The sequence below is a fragment of the Engystomops pustulosus genome, chromosome 3, assembly GCF_040894005.1.
Source record: "Engystomops pustulosus chromosome 3, aEngPut4.maternal, whole genome shotgun sequence".
Classification (NCBI taxonomy): domain Eukaryota; kingdom Metazoa; phylum Chordata; class Amphibia; order Anura; family Leptodactylidae; genus Engystomops; species Engystomops pustulosus.
The window spans coordinates 74,111,593-74,134,234 of NC_092413.1; the positions used below are offsets into that span (position 1 = coordinate 74,111,593).

Below are 22,642 nucleotides of genomic sequence, written 5' to 3' on the forward strand. Positions count from 1 at the left end.
TTTTCCTTCCTTTTCCTTTTGAATCACATATTGATAACTATCAAAATCCCCTCTGCCGGAAAAAAAAAAGGTTTCTCCCTTTCTATTTTCGATAGCCCCCTCTTATAACCCACATGTAAGTCATTTAATAAAAGGGTCTCCATAGAGAAAGCTATTCTAAAACCCAAAAGGGACTCCATTTTTTATGCACCTCTTACCAGAGGGTGTTAATTCTTGGGCATGCCCAGCTGAGGTGTATGGTATCTGCGTATAAATTCCCGCAGCGTGGGCACTTGGAGTCCTCATATACCCCCATTTTTTTAAGATGCGCTGGAGTGAAATACAACCTGTGAATATAATTATATTGGATCATCCTGTGGTTCATGTTTAGTGAGGATAAGACCACATTTTGATATATCCCCTTCCATTGATCTTGTGTAAGGTGAATGCCATCTAACTCCCACTGTGAGACATCCTTCAATACTGTGTCCTTAGTATTTTCTCTTAGCAAAATTTTATATATCTTTGAAACCGACATTTTCCCCTTCCAATTAGAAAAAAAAAACAGTCTATCAACCTGCCTCTATGGATAATAAAATAGTTTTTCATCCTGTGTCTTATTGAATGCATCCCAAATTTGTAAGTAGTGAAAAAAAGTGCTTCTACCCGCCCCATATACTGTTACCAATTCTTTGTAAGTCATTAATATACCATCTTTAATTATGTGACACACTTTCGCCATTTGCCTTCCACATTTGCACGTCTATCAATTTCCAAAATTCCTTCAGATTTTTATTATTCCATATTGGGGTGAACTCCAATGAACCCGTCCCTGCCTCCTATGGTGTTTCCAGCATTTGTTAATGACTTTACAAACCGGGAAATTTTGTGCCAGTCTCCCTGTCAGTTGACCTGATTCAAAACTTCTAGGAAGGACATATTGCCCCTAGTTTTCCTAGAGATCTGTGTAAATGTCCCTGTTTTGCACCATTTTGCCAGAAAGCACACTTTAGCTGGCAAAAAGTACAGTCTAAAGTTAGGTATCATTAGCCTGCCCTCTGATTGTGTCCTCTACACCTAGTTAATTTTCATTCACACGTGTTTTCTCCCCCATATGAGTTCAATACAGAGTCGCTCGATTAATCTGAAAAGTTTCTCTTCCACCCATACCGGAGATGCTGAAAGCACATATAATAACTGTGGTAGCTCTACCATCTTTAGTAGCCCTATTCTATCAGCTATACTCAAGGGCAGCTTCACCCATACAGAGATTTTAGATCTTATTTTTGCAATCGTTGGCAAGATATTCAGCTCAGCATATTGTTTGAGGTCGACAGCGATCCGTACCCGTAAGTATTCAAATACTGATTGAGGTTCCAATACCTGTGATTCCCCCATATTCTCTGTGGGGAATTCATCTATTGGAAGCAGCACTGTTTTTTTCCAATTTATTTTTAATCCAGAGTATCTACCATATTCTTGTATAGTTTGAATTACCTTCGGGACGGACCGCTCCGAGTTTCAGCAGGATATCGTCTGCATAGAGCAACAGTTTATCTGTGCTTCCATTGCAACCGCATCCAACCTTTAAGTGTCTCTGTGATTTCCTCGATCATCATGGGGAGATTCAACAGCTGTATTTGTGTCTGTGAGAGGGTGGGGAGAGGAATTTTTGACAAATATTGCTCTGGGTCGGGACTGTTCTCTTTAAGTTCGGATGAATAGAGTGTGGAGAAGAAATCCACAAAAGCCTTACTAATGTCCTGGGTGGAGTCTACTAATTCCCTGTTCTTATTTAGAATCCGATTTATATGTTGACTTTCCCTCTGACTCCGGACTGTTGCTGCTAACAATTTACCTGGCCTTCCCGACTCACAGTAATATTTTTGTCCTTGAAAGAAAGGTTGCTGTTGAGCCTTCTCTCCAAGGTATTTTTCATAGTCTGTTCTGGCTTTTTGCAGAACTTCCAGTTGGATCTCTGTAGTATGTTTAAAGTACTCCTCTTGGGCCTTAATCATTGTATTCAGCAGTGAATTTTCTTTTGGGCAGAAGGCCTTTTTTTTGGTACGGATCTCAGACTGCCACCATGATCGCATATGTACTTTCAGTGCATCCCAGACAAATCTGATATGGGTGGATCCAAAATTGTCCTTCCAAAAAGTCAGAATCTCCTCCTCGGCTCTCTCATCGCTAGAAAGAAGGGGGAGCCAATGGGGTTGATCTTAGGAGGTTTCCCTATGTGCACATTATCTAGACTTAACACCAGCACCACCAGTGAGTGATCCGAATAGCTCGCAACCTCGTATTTCATTTTTTTTATATAGGGAAATGCATTATCTGAGGCCAAAATAAGATCGATCCGGGACATCACCTTAAGGGAGCTAGAGAAACATGAGAAGACCTTTCTGTCCCCATATTTCTCCCGCCACACGTCTCCAAGGCCTGTTTCCAAACAAAACTTATAGAGGGGAGACGTAGCAGACTTCGAGCCACTACTCCTACCGCTTCCCACCCTATCAATATCTGGGTTCATGGCACAATTGAAGTCCCCAGAGATCCAAAGAGGGCATCTATCCCTCTGGTCTCTAAAAACCAGCAATGCCTTCAACACCTGTAGGGAGAAGGGAGGAGAAATATAGACAAAGGCGAGAATACATGTTAGCCCATTTAATTTGCCATAGAGAAAAACATCTGCCTTCAGAGTCAATTTGTTTTGCGATAATTGAGAATTTTACTGATTTATGAACAAAAACACTCACTCCCCGTGAAAAGGTAGAAAAAATTCTGTGAAATTCCTCTACTGCCCAGTTTCTACTAATATTTTTGACTGTATTGTATCTTTACTAAGATGAGTCTCTAATAGGCATATTATTGCCGGGAGGTGTTTTTGAATATTATCAAAAACAATACGTCGTTTTATCCTTTCCCCTAATCCCCTAACGTTCCATGTAATTATGGATGTCATTTATAAAAAAGGAAGGAGAGAAAAAATTTTTTTATAACTATCCCAGCGGAAACCTCGCCCCCACCTTTCAGATCCCAGCCCCTACATATATACAGCATAAACTGTAATACTCTTCTCCCCTAGCAATCTCCCTCCCTACCCCCATCAGTGCCCCTACTATAATCTTAATTACATTGCAGTAAGAGAGTAATCATGTCATATGCCCTATATTCCTTTAGATTCCATCCAATTGAACCCTTCCTCCGGGGAGGAGAAGAAAATGGTCTTCCCCTGAAAGACAACCCGCAGCTTAGCTGGGTAGATCAGTGAGTAGGACAAATCTTTTTCCACCAGTTTTTTTTTCTCTAAAGTTCTCTAAATTCTTTTCTTTTCATCAGGGTATCCCTTGAGAAGTCTGGATAGGCTGAGATTTTGGAGCCATTATAGAGTGTTTCTCCCCTTTTTCGTAACTCTCTAAGAACCATATCCCTGTCCCTGGAACAGAGTAGTTTGATCAATATAGAACGTGGGTATGCGCCAGGGACAGGTTTATGGCCAGGGGCCTGATGGGCCCGTTCTACCACAAAAGTTGAGGGGATACTTTCCTTACCCAACACTTCCGTGAACCAATTGTGTACAAATCGCCCTGTATCCTCTTGCTCTACCCCTACAGGGAAGCCCACCAAACGAACATTGCATCTTCTAGACCAGTGGTGGCGAACCTATGGCACGGGTGCCAGAGGCGGCACTCGGAGTCCTTTCTGTGGGCACCCAGGCCATCACCCCAGCACACCAGACAGGACTCAAAGAATCTTCCTCCAGTTTCAAGCAACTTAAAAGATGCTGCTTTCAGACATATTTTGATACTTACTTTGCAACTTGGGACTGTAGGAAGAGGGAGAATGACCAGACAGGGCCAAATTGTCTATGGAGGACCTCCTGTTGGCCCCAGAGGGACACTGGAAATGAGCTAAAATGATGAAAATTTTCCATCTTTCTACTGTGTTGGTGTCGTCAGGAGGCAAAGTTGTTGAACAGGGAGCAATAAGTTACTGATTTAATTTTTGGTTGCCACCTCATTATAAATAAGGGGGGTTTTGGGTTCAGTTTGGGCAGTCGGCCGCTAAAAGGTTAGCCATCATTGTTCTAGACCGATCTTCTAAATCTATGATCTTAGCATGCAGCTCTTTTTTTCTGCCTCAATCCTGGATATTGTTTTTTGTTGTTTATGTAGTACTCCTTCCATTTTCAGCAACCGTTCACCCTGATCCTTAATGCGACCCCTGATTTTATTTAGGTCCTAGTGGATCCCCAATATGTCCTTTCTGGTGTTCTCTAGCTGATCTTTTAACCCTTCCATGGATTTGTTAGTTTTATTGATGGCTTGGAGGTTACCTTCCTGAGGATCCTCACTATCTACCACAAGGGGGGAATAGCTGGAACCTGCTTTGACCTCTTTAGCAGGCCTCGTCTGCTTCCCAGGGGTTGTTTTCAGAAATTTATCGAGCTTAGCATTTGATTTTTCCTTGGGGGAACTGACCCCGGCGGATTTGCGTGCAGCTTTTGGGGGCATGTTAACAGTCAGAGGGATAGCAACCCGCAACTTCCACTATTGTCACCTGTAGCTCTATTACCCTCTCTACCTCCTGTACCCTTACCTCTCTTTCTCATTGAACGCTCCCTTAAGCCTCCTGTGTTGCTTTACATTAAATAATACCTGGTACAGCAAAACATAACATTTAAAGCATATTATGAAAACAAATATACAGCACGTAACAAGGAGGACAGATAGGAAGCGTGGAGAGCGGCTCCAGGATAGATCGCTCAGCTGTCCTGGTTCAGAGAAGAGAGTCAAAACCTGATAGAGTTATAGCTGAGTCTCAGCGCCAGAATTTCGCCAATCAGTTCTGTCCTCTGTATTAAACCGGACCAGCTTCACCACACGAGGAGATCCTCTGTCTATCTGATCTCATCCAACAGTGTACCAATAGGGAGCCAGCTATGGGGAAGATCTGCAGCTAAGACATCTGCAGGGTTGTTCGACCGGCAGCTTTTGCCCACACTTCAGAAGCAAGTAGGGCCGTACTTCCTACACACCAACCCCCGGTATTGCTGGGCAATCAGACGTATGACAGATGCTTATTACTCAATGTCCACCTTCCAGGTGACAAAAACATCCAGCAGCTCCCACCAGTCGCGTTTCCATAGAAGAGCGTGAGCAATACTGGCAAGAGGTGCTTTAACAAGGCAAGACCCGTCCGGGTCTTCTCCTAATCGCCGATTCACACCTGAGAGTCGGTTGGAGGGCTCGTGTCCATGGCAGCTGACATTCATTGGCATGATGGGGGCGGGACAGCCTCGTGGGCGCGACGTGTTACGTCATACCGCACCTGCTTCCTTGCTTTCATCCTGTTTATGTGACTGCTGTCTTGTTCCTACCCCCTTCTCTTCACTGACCTAATTATAGCCTTGTCAAAGCCTAGAAAGAAGTTGGTGGTGTGCAGGGAAGACTTGAATGATAATAGATTAGCTGCAGGTGTGGAGATGGACAGTGTGTGGGTACATGAGTGCCAGATTGGACAGAGAAGACATGACAGAGCTGCTTCCTGCAAAAACCAGAACTAGGTTGATGCATAGTCTTACCTTTCTGCGAAGAGTCGTAGTTGCCAATGACCTAAGTGTAAAATAGCATAATGCTCAAAATTTGTTAATCCTTTTTGCAGGGTAACAGAATTTTTTTTGTTTGTTTTTTTAATTAAAATATTTACACAGTTGACCCAATAAAAATATATTTTGCAGGCTAAGATGATTAAGGAGACCCCAAACATGTACAGGTTCATATGTTTATGAGTCACTCTTTTTATTTCATCTATCAAAATAGCTTGTTTATTGCAGGGAAAGATAAGGAAGCACTAAAATTACAATTTTGGGGAGGTGGGGTAGTTAATTTTTTAAAACATTGTATATCAACTTATTAGGAAAATAAGATTTTTGATTTTTTTTATTTTAACTCTGTTTAATTAAAGCAAATTAGTAAGATCAAAAAATTTATTTTTTGTGCTCATTAATGTACATTCTGCACCCAATCTTGTCAGAAAAAATGAAATGTTGATATTTTTGCTAATTTAGTAAATAAGAAAAGCTGAAATATCACATGGTTATAAGTATTCAGACCATTTGCTGTGACATTAATATTTAACTCCCATGCTGTCCATTTCCTTCTAATCCTCCTTGAGATGGTTCTGCTCTTTCATTGGAGTCCAGCTCTATTTAATTAAACTGATTGGATTTGGTTAGGAAAGGCACACACCTGACTATATAAGTAGGGTGATGGGAAAAAGTTCCACATAGTCAACTATCACTGCAGTCCTCCACCTGTCAGAGAATTGTAGCAGAGTGTGCAGGTGGAAGCCTCTCCTCAGTGCAAGATATATGAAAACCTGCATACAGTGTGTAAAACACATGAAGAACTCTGAGACAATACGAAAACAGATTCTCTAGTCTGATTAATTGAAGATTGAACTTTTTGGTGTTAAATCAAAGTGCTATGTGTGGAGAAAACAAGGCAATGCTCATCACCTGCCAAATACAATCCCAGTGAAACATGGTGGGGGCAGCATCATGCTTTGGGGTGTTTGTTAGCTGAAGGGACAGGACGATGGTTGCAATTGAAGGAAAGATGAATGTGGCCAAGTACAGAGAGATCCTGGATGAAAACCCCTTCCAGAGTGCTCTGGACCTCAGAATGGGCCAAAGGTTTACCTTCCAATAAGACAATGACCCTAAGCACACAGCTAAAATAACATAGCAGTGGCTTAAAGGGCACCTACCACCACGATTCTACCTATAAAGGTAGAACGGGTGGTAGGTGGATGAATGGGACGTAAGGATAGCCCTTTTTGGGCTAATCCTTACGTCCCGGCTATCCTTTTGTAAACTTTAATGTCTTTATATGCTAATTTTTTTAAGCGGCTACTGGGGTGTGGAGTAGCCGGACATGAGGCTACTAGTCGCGGCTACTCCACGCCCCAGTAGCCTCGTTCCTCCGCCTACCAGGTAATCTTCGGCGCACAGCTCCTCGTAGCTGCGCGCCCTCGTGTGAATACCCTGCGTTCTGCGCAGAACGCAGGCCTACGGGTGCGCGGCCGTAGCTCCGAGGCCCGCGCTACTGCGCATGCGCAGAACGCCGGGTACTTGGATGGCGGTAGCTGCGCGCCGAAGGGGCACATGTCGGTAAGGAGTTCATTAAGGGCCAGGGGCGTAACTTGGAGAGGCAGGACCCCATAGCAGAACCCCCCACCCACCCCCTTAAAAAATCCCCCTATTTCTTTACTCACACATGCGAGTTACCATCACACATAATTTAGACAGACACTATATATGCAGCATATACCTATGCACACACATACAGCAAATACACACATACATACAGACTGAACAGTCAATGAGAGAAGTGAAAAAGGGGCACTATCTATTCTCCTGGTAATACAAATTTAGGTCGTTATCTGGGATGGCAATAGTATAATAGGAATGTCGGTCTTGCTTAGCCTATAATAGAAATCAGATCCAATATTTCAATCTCATGGCAACAAGAACAAATTGTGGAACTCCCTATAAAACTTTCTTCTTTATTTTATCCAAGCACTAAAAGGTTCCAACACATGGAAGCTACAGGGAAGGGATGGGAGCAGGGGTATACAGGCACATATATACAGTACCATAAACAGACAGAATATACACAAACATACAAATACAGTATACACACACATACATACAGCATATTCCCACCCCATACCCTAGGTGTCGGGGCCCTCATACACTGCAGACCCCATAACAGCTGCTATGGCTCCTACCCCTGTAGTTACACTCCTTCTAATGGCTTCACTAGAGCTTCCACAAAGTTACAAAAGCGCTAGTATATAGATTTATCTTCGCAGAGAATTAAATTATTTATTATGTGCTTAAAAAAATACATAAATAAAGAATACAGTTAAATAGAATCAATAAAAATGTATAAGATACTAAATAAGGACTCATTCAGATGGGCGTGGATGCTGTGCATCCACAAAAGTGCAGACATGTGATGTACGTGCATCTGTTTTCTTCTCGTTCTTTTGTCATTTTTTTGCAATTGTGAAAGGTTTCTAATTTTCCTTTTGCTGTGCCCAATTGGTTGACTAGAAACAACTTGTCACGTTTGCGCCTGATGTCTCCTCTAACCGTGCTGGTAGGATTAGGAGACACCAAGTTTTTCATCATCCTGCAGTCTGAACTAGGTTATATGGCTGTCTGACATGTCTGCCACTCCCCTCACTGATTCTGTCTTGCAACAGTTAACACTGTGAACTTGTAATTGCCTGCTCCTTCCACCTGTGGCATTGCTGAGTTCTCTATAAGTGTCCTGTTTAGCTTTGACTCCTTGCTGGTCAAACTGATATCTTGTTTCTAGATTCTGTTGCATTCTCTAGTTTCTCGTTTCTGATCTCTTGCCTGTGTCTCGACTACTCTATTTGGATTGTGATTTGGTTATTGTTATTCCCTGCTGTTGCGACTCGGATTGTATACCCCGCCTTATTGTGTTTGTTTGTCTGTATTGTTACATGTCCACACCTTACCCAGGGAGGGAACGTCACCCAGGTATTGGCCTCCATTTAGGGGGGGACCCAATAAGTAGGTAGGGACAGATTGGGGGTCTCAGTGTCAGGGTTCACTGTCCTTGTTTGTGTCCTGCCATTACACAACATTTGATAAATGTGGATCCACTGACTTCTATGGAGATTCATCATCTGCATGTGAAAAAAATAGTGCTTGCTGCTATTTTTGTTCTCACTGTTTGCACATCCATGAAAAAATGTGAACATGTGACATGTGAACAGACCAATAGTAATCAATAGTTTGGACACACTTTCTCATTCAAAGAGTTTTCTGTATTTTCACGACTATAAAAATTATAGATTCACTCTGAAGGCATCAAAACTATGAATTAATATACCTAAAGAATTATATACTTAAAGAGGACCTGTCACCCAGAAAATGCCCCTTTCTCCCCAACCAGTTTTTTAAAAAATGTATGTGTGGTAAATTGATTTAAACCGATCAGATCTCTTACTAAATAAGAGGTTGGATTCTCGTATCTTGTGTCTGGGCAGTCGATCTTATACATAAGGGGGCCAGCCGACACACCCCAAGCACGCCCCTGTCAGCAGGAACCTGTAGGAGGCTCTCCGAAATTTGGCACTGTATGTAAGCCTGGCGCGGGCACAGCTGCTGTTAGTGCCAACTGCCCAGACACAAGGTACGAGAATCCAACCTCTTATTTAGTAAGAGGTCGGATCGGTTTAAATCAATTTATCACATACATTTTTTTTTTTAAACTGGCTGCAGAGAAAGGGGCTGGGGAGAGGATTATGGGAAGGCACATTTGGTGGGGGTCATTTTCAGGATGACAGGTCCTCTTTAACAAAAAAGTGTGAAACATAGGAAAATATGTCTTATATTGTAGGTTCTTCAAAGTAGACAACTTTTGCTTTGACTACTTCTTTGCATTCTCTTGATGAGCTTCAAGAGGTATTATCAGAAAATGTTTTCACATCACAGGTGTGCCCTGTCAGGTGTAATAAATGAGATTTCTTGCCTTATAAATGGGGTTGGGACCTTCAGATATGTTGTGCAGAAGTCAGGTGGATACTGCGCTAAAAAGTCTTACTGAATAGTGCTGCATCCTCAGGGAAGTGCTGCATCCTCAGGGAATTGAAATAGCCTTTAATTATATAGATAAAAACAGGCAGACCCTGACTTAAGGACACCCGACTTACAGACAACCCCTAATTACAAACGGACCTTTGGATATTGGTAATTCCCTGTACTTTAGCCTTAGGCTACAATGATAAGCTCTAACAGTTATCACAGGTGTCTGTAATGAAGCTTTATTGTTAATCCTGGTTCGTATGACAACCCAACATTTTTAAAATCCTATTGTCACAGAGACCAGTTCTGACTTCCATACAAATTCAACTTAAAGGTCACCACTACCTGTTGGTGCATCTCACAAGGATTCTATCTGGTCAATTCATACATCAACCATTGTAAAATGTATCTTTTCTTTATAATGTAAATGAGGCTGCTCACATGGTCAGAGGCAGTGATGTCACCCCTGTTACCCCTTCCCTCTCCTCCCCCTGCTCACGTCTGTGTGTAATGTATAGTAAAGCATTGCTAGTGTCTGTTCTTTACCTGCTGACATGCTCTGCTCTCCTATACACATGTGTGAGTCACAGACATCAGCTACACATATCTGTCATGTTCTGCTATACACATGTGTGAGACATCAGCTATACAAGCACCTGACATGTTCTGCTATACACATGTGTGAGACACAGACATCAGCTACACAAGTGCCTGACATGTTCTGCTATACACATTTGAGAGACATTGATATCAGCTACACAAGTACCTGACATGTTTTGCTATACACATGTGTGAGACATCAGCTACACAAGTACCTGACATGTTCTGCTATACACATGTGAGAGACTCTGGCATCAGCTACACATGTACCTGACATGTTCTGCTATACACATGTGTGAGACACAGACATCAGCTACACAAGTACCTGACATGTTCTGCTATACACGTGGCTGCATCCAGGAGCAGTTGAATACACACACAGGCTGCAGGGGGCACCATCACCAGCAAGCACAGAGGAGCCAACAGGAGTGTCACATCATTATACAAGCTGTCAGTCAAGCACTGGAGGTGTGTGGCTGTGCCTCCCACTCATGAATAAGCTGGACAGCTTGAATATGATAATGACTCATCGGACATCTCACAGGTCATTTGCATATAGCTTTAGGACCTCATTGCTTAATTTTACGTAGAGGCACGTAGAGGGACAATGAAGGGATAGAGGCAATGCTTTCTAATGCCAGTTTATGAAAATATATTTAGTTTTGGGGGTTAATTTGCCTGACAAGTTCTCTTTAAGAACAAACATACAGAACCTATTCTGTATGTAATCCAGGGACTGCCTGTAGACAGAATGGGGAAAAAGGTAGGTTCCCTTCAGGAACTTATTATTTTTGATTATCATAGTAGAAAACTGCCAGCTAGAATATGAATACGCCTTCCAATTCTTATTGTATACCTTTTATTTCAGATGGCTGAATAAACTGGGCCTTGCTGTCATTACTCATCCAATAACAGATAAAAAAGAAGAAGGTAACATGGCAATGTCTTATAAGGGGTAACCTTATAAGGTTATTTTGATTCTTCTGTTCATTCTGAGTGATCTATATCACCATGGATTAGACTTTACCATTACCATTGTTAGACTTTGATAAAGTATTCTTTTATGTCAGAAGGCGACACAATATTCTGGTTTATGATGTAAGTGACTGGATTTAGTGCCAGCCATATCCCTTGGGTGGTGGCAGCAGCAAAAGGGGGCATATAGCCTTCTTTATGTGAGGGTCTTTATGATAGGTAATTAAGATGCCTTCCTAGGGACTAAAGGTTGGATTTCCCTCACCAATACCACACTCTAAATGAATATACAGATCCTATAACAAAATCTTTAATCCCTTCCAGTTCCGTGCCAGCTAATAGCCCTCAGCGCCGTACTAGTACAGTGTGGAGCCAATGCTGGTTCATCTCCGCAACGGAGCTGAGCCGGCATCAGAAATCGCAGGGTGTCAGTGGTAATCTACCGCTGACATCCCCGTGTAACACTCACGGTCGGATTGCGGGTCTTAACCCTTTAAATGCCGCTGTCAGTGCACGCGAGGCATTTAAATGGCTGCAGGGATAATCCCCCTGCTTGATCGGTGCCCCCCACAGCGTTTCCCCCTGCTCAAACAATTGCTTGTTCATGTCCCATGGTGGAAAAAGTAAAAAAGTAGACAAAATGTAAAAAAAAAAAAAAAAAAAAAAAAAAAGGTTTACCATAAAAATAAATAATAAATTAGTCAAAAAGCCCCCATAGCACCGTTACACATTACACTTAAATATACAATAAAAAAAAGTGCAAATCACCACACAAACCCCAAAAGCCATTCCAAAATAATACCACTGAAAAAGGCATCTCATTCTGCAAATAACAAGCCCTTGCATGGCAATAGTAACAAAATTACATATTAATATAATATTAAATATTAAATAAAATATTTTATAGTTCAAAAAAGTGTGTCATGGACCAACTAAAAACCACTAAATTCTATAAGGCAAATCTAGCTGATGCATGCCCTCCTTTCCTTCTCTGCTTCGCTGTGGGCCCCTCCAAACAAGTAATGTCGACATGTGGGGTGTCATCATACTTGGGAGAAATTGCATAACAAATTTAAAGATAGGTTTTCTCTTCTTATCTATTGTGAATGTGTAAATTTTAGGACTAAATGAACGTATTACCGACAAAATCTGATCATTCTAAATTTCATCTACAATTTAATTTAATTACTTTGAAAATTTCAAGGGGTTAACAATCTTCCCAAAAGCTGTTTCTGACAGTTTGAGGGGTGGATATTTGAAAATGGGTTGATATATAGGGGGTATCTAATATTATATATTTCAAATTTCATTAAAAACAATATTGTTTCACAAAAAGGTAAATTCTGAAATCTTGAAAATACAGAAAACCGATGTTTGAATTGTAAGCCACGTCAAAATAAATTATCCAGACATTTCAAAAATTATGAAAATGTAAAGTACTTGAGGTGGTAAAACTATCTGCCCGAAAATGAGATGAGCCTCTTTCACATATTTGCATAATAGGGTGATAAAAGATTTCTTAAATTACAGGCCACTCAGGGATTAGCCCTAGATCCGGAAACTACCACTGGATCTACCATAATAGGTAGATCCGAGATGGTAGGTTTCCTTTAAGCTATAAACTGACTACGTCATGAAGGCTTTAAAGGAAATCTATCTTCAAAATCAAACATGATAAACCAAGGATGATTTAATGATTGATTTTAATAGTAGTAATCTTATTTGTTGAAGTATCCTTTCCTTTATAATAATAATCAGATTTTTTGGGATATTTGTACATATCCATGTTCTGACATTTACTGCCAGGTTGAATGAAGTAAAGGTAAAAGAAATATTTTAGCACTGTCTGACTTAAATAATTTAAAGGGGTTTTTCCACAGGAGTGGGCCTAACTTGCTGATCTGTGGGGGTTTCACAGATCAAGAGAACAGTGCTCGGCAATCTCCGTCAGCTCCATAGAGATGAATGGAGCAGACCGTACATGAGCGGCCGTCTGGGTTTGCTCCACTTCTCTCCATGAGAGACAAGGGGTCCGACGGAGGTACCTCAGACCCCTTCAGACCCCCCATTATCATGATCGCTGCCAAGTTAGCCCATATACTGTGGATAGAGCATAACTTGATTGGTGGGAAAACCCCTTCAAGACTTCTAGAACGTTTCCACACCCTCTTGTTTTTATATTTGTATATTTAAACAGTACAAACATGAGTATAGAAAGATGATTTATTTTTCAATTTTCCTGTAGATTGCTGGAGTGAAAGCGAACAAGATGATCCTGAATTGTCAGCAGAGACAACAACCTTTGTATGTTTTACACTAAGAATTGTTATGATTAATTGTGTTCAATCTATGATATGCTCCAAGCACATAAAATTTTATGCGCAGAACGTCTAATATTTGTGACTATTTATAAAGAAAAAACACCATTTACCAGTTACTTTTAAGAATTTGTAGAATCCTAAATTTCCTATATACAACATTAAGTGAGCTGTCGGTAGCAAAAGTGGACATAACGGGGAAATTTAGAACTATTTTCAGCCTGTTGACTGCTTTTTTTGCACTTGGCTGATGTCATTTTTTTTTGCATTCAATTTATTGTATAGTTGGCTTTTGTGGCTAAAAAGTCCCATATAAGTACAAATTGCAACTTTTCACCACCCACCACCCATCAATGAGTGATTGCTGTTTTTACTGCAATATTTCCACAAATGTGTAAAATATATGGTTGTTGAACTATATGTTGTTACAACATGTGGTAATCTATCTTTCCAATAAGATGGAAATATGCATATTCAATGTATTTTTAAAAAAACTAAAACATATTTTAAACATATAATAATTTCCGGCAGCATCATAATAGCAAAAGATATAAGATTGCAATGTGCTCAGATAATCAGATGAAGATCTGAGTACTACAGAATCAGAAGGGACAAAAGCTAATACAACATATTTTTGGCACAAGTGGATCTATTCTACTTTCTATCACATCAAACAACTAAGCTAAAGGAGAGACTTTGCACAAAATATCTTATGGTATATTCTTTTTTATCTTGCAAAAGCATCTTGTGGTATATATTTTGTGAGTATGAACTTAGTAGAACAATTGACTTTTATCTAAACTGTCTAATGCTCGATGTGTAGTTACAACACACACATATTGAACAGTGTGAACTCAGTCCAAGTATTTATAAGTATTTGCTTTTTTGCTTTTTTATTACTGCTTTTTTATTGTCATTTGTTTTTTTTCTTTTATTGTTTGTTTTTAATGTTCTTAAGACTGTTGGATAAGTAAAAATAAATTTAGGAAAACTATTGGGTTGTAATATCTGAGCGATAGAAAGTAGAATCGATCGACTTGTGCCGATAATATGTTGTATTATATTTTAAACACAACATAAAGTCCACCTCTCAATTCATTATATTTCTTATTTAAATGTCTCAGGTATTGTGTAAAATGGATGCATTGTGTATGTAGCATAAGCAGATAATATAGTTATATGAATGTTCAAATGAATGTAAAGGAAAGATTAGTAACTTACGGACACTTCCAAGTCTGTATCAAGGCAGTCACAAATGATGTTGTTGAGCATTCACATATACTGTTCGGCTATCTTGCCGCAAAATAGAAATAGCGCATCAGAGTTTCCACACAAGTCCTCAGCTCGCACACTACAAGGTCAGAGTCTAGGGAGGTCAGAAACATTTTGCTGAAAAGGTTGTGTGCACGGAGTTATATTCAGAAAGTGACCCTCAATATAGTCCTTGTCCACAAGACCTAATTAGATGTCATTTTCTTTTGATCGTCAGAATATTAAAGTCTTTTATATAAATTGTTGCAAACTGCACGATCCTATTATAAAGATAAAATTGGTCGCCATCAGAAAAAACTTCTATTTTTTACTGTCCTCAGGTCTCTTACAAGTATATACATTGTATATGTTCACAAAATTCAACACATACTAACTATACAGTGTATCAATCAAATTCTTCACAGCTTATTTTTATAACTATTCTATATTATAATGTTAGTTATAGTGGACTAAGCACTTTTTAGAGAAATATGTGTATATATATATATACTATTTTCATATTTCAAAAACATACATTGTCTTTTTTTTCCAAAAGTGGCATACTTATAGGATTGAAGAATAATCATACAGACATATAAATGAAATAAAAATAAATGATGTAAACATAGAATAAAGAGAAACGATGAAAACATGGAGATACATATAGTCCCACAGAACTGCGCACAGGGGCGGCCTGGGTCCTCTGTATACAGCCTGACCTGGATTGCCCATGGACACGGCCCCAAGTAGTCACCCTATAAAAACCCAAACAACTCGACCTCTGCATTTAAGCCCTGCGGTATTAAGGTTTTGTAATCTGGTTTTGGTCTCTGCCATTTTCAATACATAGCTCCCTCCATGCCAATCTTTCGTCACAGAATATATAGCACAAAATATTAAAGAAATGGGATCACAATTGTGCTTCTTTTTATTGTGTAAAGATAAAGAATGGTTGGGAAAACCAGATTTGATTTTTTTTTTTTTATTGTAATCATAGTATCATAGTTCATAGTTTATATGGTTGAAAATAGACACATGTCCATCAAGTTCAACCAAGGAAGGAAAGGGATCGGATGAAGGGATTTAGGGGAAACATTTCTATATAACATAACCATCAATGTTATTTAGTTGTAAAAATGCATCTAGACCCTTCATGAAGCTCTCTGCTGACCCTGCTGTGACCGCGCCTGAGGGGCTATTTTGTTTTCAAAATTCTGAGCCCTTGTATACTGTATACTACCATAGGTGCTTCTGGTAAATCTTGCCCCAAAACCTTGTCTTGCTTTAGGAGATAACAATATTTGGGAAGTATAGTTTTTACTTTTTTATAATTAGTAATAAATGGCAATACAATCAGTAAATCTTTTCTAAAAATTTTCTTTGATAGAATCTTTTAAAAATCTATGATCCAATGCCATTACTCTTCTATGGGCATTCTGCAGTATATCTTCTGGATAGCAATATAATTTGAATTCTGACATTAGCTATCATATTCTGTTTCATATTTGCAGTTTTGGCGCAAGTGTCTAAATTGCCCATATGGTACATTCAACAACCATCTAGGAAAATGCCAATTTTCTCTTAGGATAAAGCTATTCTTTGCTACTTATTTTATTTTAAATGGAGCAATAAAGTTTTTATTTTCTCTTGCCGTTACTAAAAATACTAGATTCTAAAAATCTATATGTGGGGTAAATTTCAAATTATAATCATTGAGATTAAGACTAGAGATGAGCGAGCACTAAAATGCTCGGGTACTCGTTATTCGAGACGAACTTTTCCCAATGCTCGAGTGCTCGTCTCGAATAACGAGCCCCATTGAAGTCAATGGGAGACTCGAGCATTTTTCAAGGGGACCAAGGCTCTACACAGGGAAGCTTGGCCAAACACCTGGAAACCTCAGAAAAGGATGGAAACACCACGGAAATGGACAGGAAACAGCAGGGGCAGCATGCATGGATGCCTCTGAGGCTGCTTAATCGTACCATTATGCCAAAATTATGGGCAACAGCATGGCCATGACAGAGTGACCGAATGAAGCTAGATAGCATCTAAAACATCCAATAATTGACCCTGACACCATAGGGGACGGCATGCAGAGGCAGCGGCAGCAGCGGCAGGCTAGAGAGTGGCATGGCGACATACCCTAAATGGACTCAGGCTTCAAACCAATGGGTGGCAGAGCGGAACCAAAGGAGGTGAGCAAGAAGCGTTCAAATAATATCGGTAAATGATAAAAGTTTGCCAGTATATTTTGTGGATTACACAGCAGGGTGGCGACAAAGTTAACAAGTTTGATGTGGAAGCCATGAAAACAACCCAAAATTCTGCCTGACACAGCTCGTTTGATAAGGGGACCATGTATGGACGCAGTGAACTAGTAGTAGATTAAAGGTGCTGCAGTTAAAACTATGTTAGTTGGATCTTGGGATGGAGCTGGCGCTCCGCTGCCAGGCGAGCTTTCGCCAATCCAAGCCCCTGTCTCTAGGCTACTCCCCAAACAGCACTTCTAAGAACCTTTTGTATAAGATCAAGTGTAGTAGCGTTCTTATAAGTTTGGGATATGGCGGGTGAGGGGAATGTAAACAGATGCGCAAGAAGCGCTGAAATAATATCGGTAAATGATAAAAGTTTGCCAGTATATTTTGTGGATTACACAGCAGGGTGGCGACAAAGTTAACAAGTTTGATGTGGAATGCCCTGTAATAGCTCTTGGGCGGTGTGCCTTTTATCACCTAGGCTCAGCAGTTTGAGCACCGCCTGCTGTCGATTAGCGACGGCACTGCTGCTGTGCCTAGAGCTAGCGACTGATGGCGCCATGCCCACGGATGGTAGTTCGGAGGAGGAGGTGGAAGAGGGGTGGGAGGAGGCATAGTAGGCCTGAAAGACCTGGACCGAGGTAGGCCCCGCAATCCTCGGCGTCGGCAGTATATGAGCAGCCGCAGGGTCAGACTCGGTCCCAGCCTCCACCAAGTTAACCCAATGTGCCGTCAGCGATATATAGTGGCCCTGCCCGGCAGCACTCGTCCACGTGTCCGTGGTCAGGTGGACCTTGTCAGAAACGGCGTTGGTCAGGGCACGGATGATGTTGTCTGACACGTGCTGGTGCAGGGCTGGGATGGCACATCGGGAAAAGTAGTGGCGGCTGGGGACCGAATACCGAGGGGCGGCCGCCGCCATGAGGTTGTGAAAGGCCTCGGTCTCTACTAGCCTATAGGGCAGCATCTCCAGGCTAAGCAATCTGGAGATGTGGACATTAAGGGCTTGGGCGTGCGGGTGGGTTGCACTATATTTCCTTTTCCGCTCCAGCGTCTGGGGTATGGAGAGCTGAACGCTGGTGGATGCTGTGGAGGATCGTGGAGGCGACGATGGGGTTTTTGTGCCAGGGTCCTGGGCAGGGGGCTGACTATCAGCTGACACAGGGGAAGGAGCAGTGGTGTGCACGGCCGGAGGTGAACGGGCTTGGTGCCACTGAGTGGGGTGTTTAGCACTCATATGCCTGCGCATACTGGTGGTAGTTAAGCTAGTAGTGGTGGAACCCCTGCTGATCCTGGTTTGGCAAAGGTTGCACAACACAGTCCGTCGGTCATCCGGTGTTTCCTTAAAGAACCTCCAGACTTCTGAAAATCTAGCCCTCGCCACGGGAGCTTCACTACGTGACACATTTGGCGCTGATGCACCAGCTCTGGCCCTGCCTCTCCGTCTGGCCCCACCACTGCCTCTTCCAACTTGTTCTGGTCGAGGACTCTCCTCCGTCTCAGAAGCACTGTGTTCACCCGGCCTCTCAACCCAGCTTGGGTCTGTCACCTCATCATCCTCCGATCCCTCAGTCTGCTCCCCCCTCGGACTTCCTGCCCTGACAACAACTTCACCACTGTCTGACAACCGTGTCTCCTCATCGTCGGACACCTCTTTACACACTTCTTCCACTACGTCAAGAAGGTCATCATCACCCACAGACTGCGACTGGTGGAAAACCTGGGCATCGGAAAATTGCTCAGCAGCAACCGGACAAGTGGTTTGTGACTGTGGGAAGTGTCCAGAAAACAGTTCCTCAGAGTATGCCGGTTCAAATGCCAAATTTTCCTGGGAGGGGGCAGACTGGGGGGGAGGAGGCGGAGGTGCAGGAGCTGGAGGAGTGCCGATTTCGGTGACATGGGTGGACTGCGTGGAAGACTGACTGGTGGACAAATTGCTTGAAGCATTGTCGGCAATCCACGACATCACCTGTTCGCACTGTTCTGGCCTCAACAGTGCTCTACCACGAGTCCCAGTAACTTCAGACATGAACCTAGGGAGTGTAGCTCTGCGGCGTTCCCCTGCTCCCTCATCAGCAGGTGGTGTCTCACCCCGCCCAGGACCACGGCCTCTGACCCCTGCAGTAGTTGGACGCCCACGTCCCCGCCCTCGTCCTCTACCCCTAGCCCTCAGGTTAAACATTTTGAAAATAAAAGTTAGAACTTTAATTTTTTTTTTACTTTTTTTGTGTTTTTTAGTTTTTAAAACCAAACGATGCTATCCTATTGCTATGGCTATTTTCTAGCCAAGTATGAAAGCACACTGCTATGCCAGATGAGATGACGCTGAGTTATGAAAAAATAAACGTAAAATAAAAAGTAAATGGCAGACTGTGCCTAATTGAAATCAAACCCCTAATAAATTGTCCCACTTCGGTCTTTGCGATGGATATGTGCGTCACTAAGCGCTGAACACAACGGTCGCAAGTCTCACTACAAATTCCTCACAATATCGTAGTAGATGCACTACAGCAAGGACAGCCACCAGCAGATCAACCAGAAATAAAATATATATAACGCTATTGTAGGCGTAAGTAAGCCGTTTGGATTCTCCTATGGCTATTTTCTAGCCAAGTATGAAAGCACACTGCTATGCCAGATGAGATGACGCTGAGTTATGAAAAAATAAACGTAAAATAAAAAGAAACTGGCAGACTGTGCCTAATTGAAATCAAACCCCTAATAAATTGTCCCACTTTGGTGTTTGAGGTGGATATGTGTGTCACTAAGAGCTAAACACAACGGTAGCAAGTCCCCCTGCAAATTCCTCACAATATGGTACTAGCTGCAAATAAAAAAAAAAAATGTATAACGTTATTGTAGCCCTAAGAAGGGCTGTTGGGTTCTTGTAGAATCACTCCTGCCTAACACTATTCTAATAGAACAGCCTAACGCTTTCCCTGACCAGCAGCAGCTCTCTCCCTAGCGGCATCCAGACACAGAATGATCCGAGCAGCGCAGGCAGGGGCTAGTCTATTCCAGGGTCACCTGATCTGGCCAGCCAACCACTGCTATCGACGTGTAAGGGTACCACGTCATGCTGGGTGGAGTGCAGAGTCTCCTGGCTTGTGATTGGCTCTGTTTCTGGCCGCCAAAAAGCAAAACGGCGGGAGATGCCATTTTCTCGAGCGGGCGAAGTATTCGTCCGAGCAACGAGCAGTTTCGAGTACGCCAATGCTCGAACGAGCATCAAGCTCGGACGAGTATGTTCGCTCATCTCTAATTAAGACCCAAAATCAATTGTACCAAGCTGTTCTTTGCCTTCTGACCAGTATGATATTATCTATATAACGCCGCCAGAGCATCTAATTAGGTCTGCTGGACAAGCACTATTTGGAGGGTCAGTTTCTGAATATACTGCACATTACCCTGCACATTACCTTTTCAGTAAAACAAATCTGACCCCCTATGTCCTGTGGTGCGCCAGCTGCGGAATATACACATGTGCGGAAACTCTGATGCTTTTTTTTTCATGGCTAGATAGCCGAATGATATATGTAAATGCTCAATACCTGTATCAGTAACCCAATACCCTCACATCTTATTCAGTCACTTCTCACCTCACTAAAATCTTCAACCTCTTTATTTCTCTTCTGGTGTCATTCCCTTTTCTTTCAAGCATGCTGTTGTTACCACTTTACTAAAGAATTCTTCACTGGACCCATCCAGTGCTACTAACTACAGACCAGTTTCTAATCTCCCTTTCATCTCCAAACTCCTGAAACGTCTGGTCTATTCTTGACTAACCTGATATCTCAGCAACCTAGTTATATACTTCTGCATGTAATATAACCCCTGCCTTAATCCAGAACACTAGTGAATGTCTCTCTCTCATCATGTCCCCTCTCTTCTTGAAACTTAGTCTTTCTAAAACTGAACTTCTTGTCTTTTCACCATCTACTAACCAACCCAATCATGATTTCTCCTTCTCGGTCTTTGGCATCACTATAGCACCGAGGCAGAAGGTCCGCTGTCTTGGGGTTGTGCTGGACTCTGACCTCTACTTTTCACCATATATTCAATCTCTTGCTCACTCTTGCCGGATGCATCTCAGAAACATCTCCAGATTCTTCTCATTTCTTACAATTGAAAACTCTAAACCTCTTAACTAGACTACTGTAACTCCCTACTAATCGGTCTTCCACTCACTAAACTCTCTCCTCTACAATCTAGTCTTAATGCAGCAGCCAGACAACACTGCAAACACTACACTGATGCCTCCAGTTTGTGGCAATCACTGCACTGGTTGCCCATCTCCTTCCCCAGACAAATACCCCACCTCCAAAGTTTCCAAACGTTCTCTCAAAACCCATCTTTTTAGGCAAGTCAACTCTCTCTTTACTAATCTATCATATGTCCTCCTCCTGTCGGGCTTATCTGCAGTCACTTTCACATTAGATATGTATTTAACATGGCGGTTGATGGCTGGTTCAAGCAGCAGAATTTTTATAATTATTAAATTATGTTATACTGTTCCCTTATAAATAATGGCTGGAAGATTATACAAGCTCTTATACCTCTTGTGTCACCCCCTTCATCCTCATAGACCGTAAGCTCTTATGAGCAGGGCCCTCACTTCTATTGTTCCATATGACTGTACTCTGTAATGTAATATTATATTTGTATATGTCCCCTATGATTTGTAAAGAGCTGCAGAATTTGATTACGCTATTTACATTGATTTGAACATTCATATTGTGTGGAAATACATCTATACTACCTGCTTATGCTACATACACTACACATCCATTTTACAAAAAACCTATGAGACATTTAAAGGAAACCTACCATTTCAAATGGTAGGTTTAAGCTGTAAACACCGAGCACCAGCTCAGGGTGAGCTGGTGCCGGTGCTTAGTTTCGTTAGTGTTAAAACCGCGGTATCGCGGTTTTAACACTTTTTAAACTTTATAGCATAAACTGCTTCGGCGCTGTGTGCGCACGATCGTGCGCGCGCCTACATAGGAAATGCCGCAGGCGTTGCGCGCGCACGGTCGCGCGCAGCGCCGTAGCGGCTTCTGCTATAAAGTTTAAAAAGTGTTAAAACCGCGATACCGCGGTTTTAACACTAACGAAACTAAGCACCGGCACCAACTCACCCTGAGCTGGTGCTCGGTGTTTACAGCTTAAACCTACCATTTGAAATGGTAGGTTTCCTTTAAAGAAGCAATATAATGAATTGAGAAGTGGACTTTGTGGAAGTTCATTTTACTTGATTGTGCTGTACTGTTTACAATATGTTTTAGTTTCTTTATAAAATAAATTGAATATACATATTTTTGTCTTATTGCAAGGGCAAGGATAGATTACCACATGTTGTAACCACATATTAGTGCTACAATCATATATACTTTATACAATTTACATTTCTTTTTGCTTGAGTTGCCCAAGCTGGCATATATATAGCCCCATAATTGTCTATTTTTTAAATTTCAGTGACAAACTAGTCCCAGCGAGTTTCAGTGCTCAAATGTCACATAGAAACACGAAAAAAATCTCAACAATGACAAAACAGTCCCACAAAAAACATCAGGAACCAGCTAAATGCACTGATAACTCCCCCTCCTATTATATTTGAAGCCTATTCAATT

General features: G+C 41.7%; 1 protein-coding gene across 2 annotated transcripts in view; it reads left to right on the forward strand.

The window, feature by feature from the left end:
- The window catches only part of IPCEF1 (interaction protein for cytohesin exchange factors 1), a 136,149-nt gene that overhangs the window by 108,748 nt on the left and 4,759 nt on the right, over positions 1 to 22,642 (forward strand). For both annotated transcript variants that reach the window (XM_072141095.1, XM_072141096.1), the window contains 2 exons: positions 11,079 to 11,140; positions 13,431 to 13,489. In XM_072141095.1, coding sequence (XP_071997196.1) covers positions 11,079 to 11,140; positions 13,431 to 13,489 — 121 coding nt within the window. The remainder of the gene's footprint in view (positions 1 to 11,078; positions 11,141 to 13,430; positions 13,490 to 22,642) is intronic.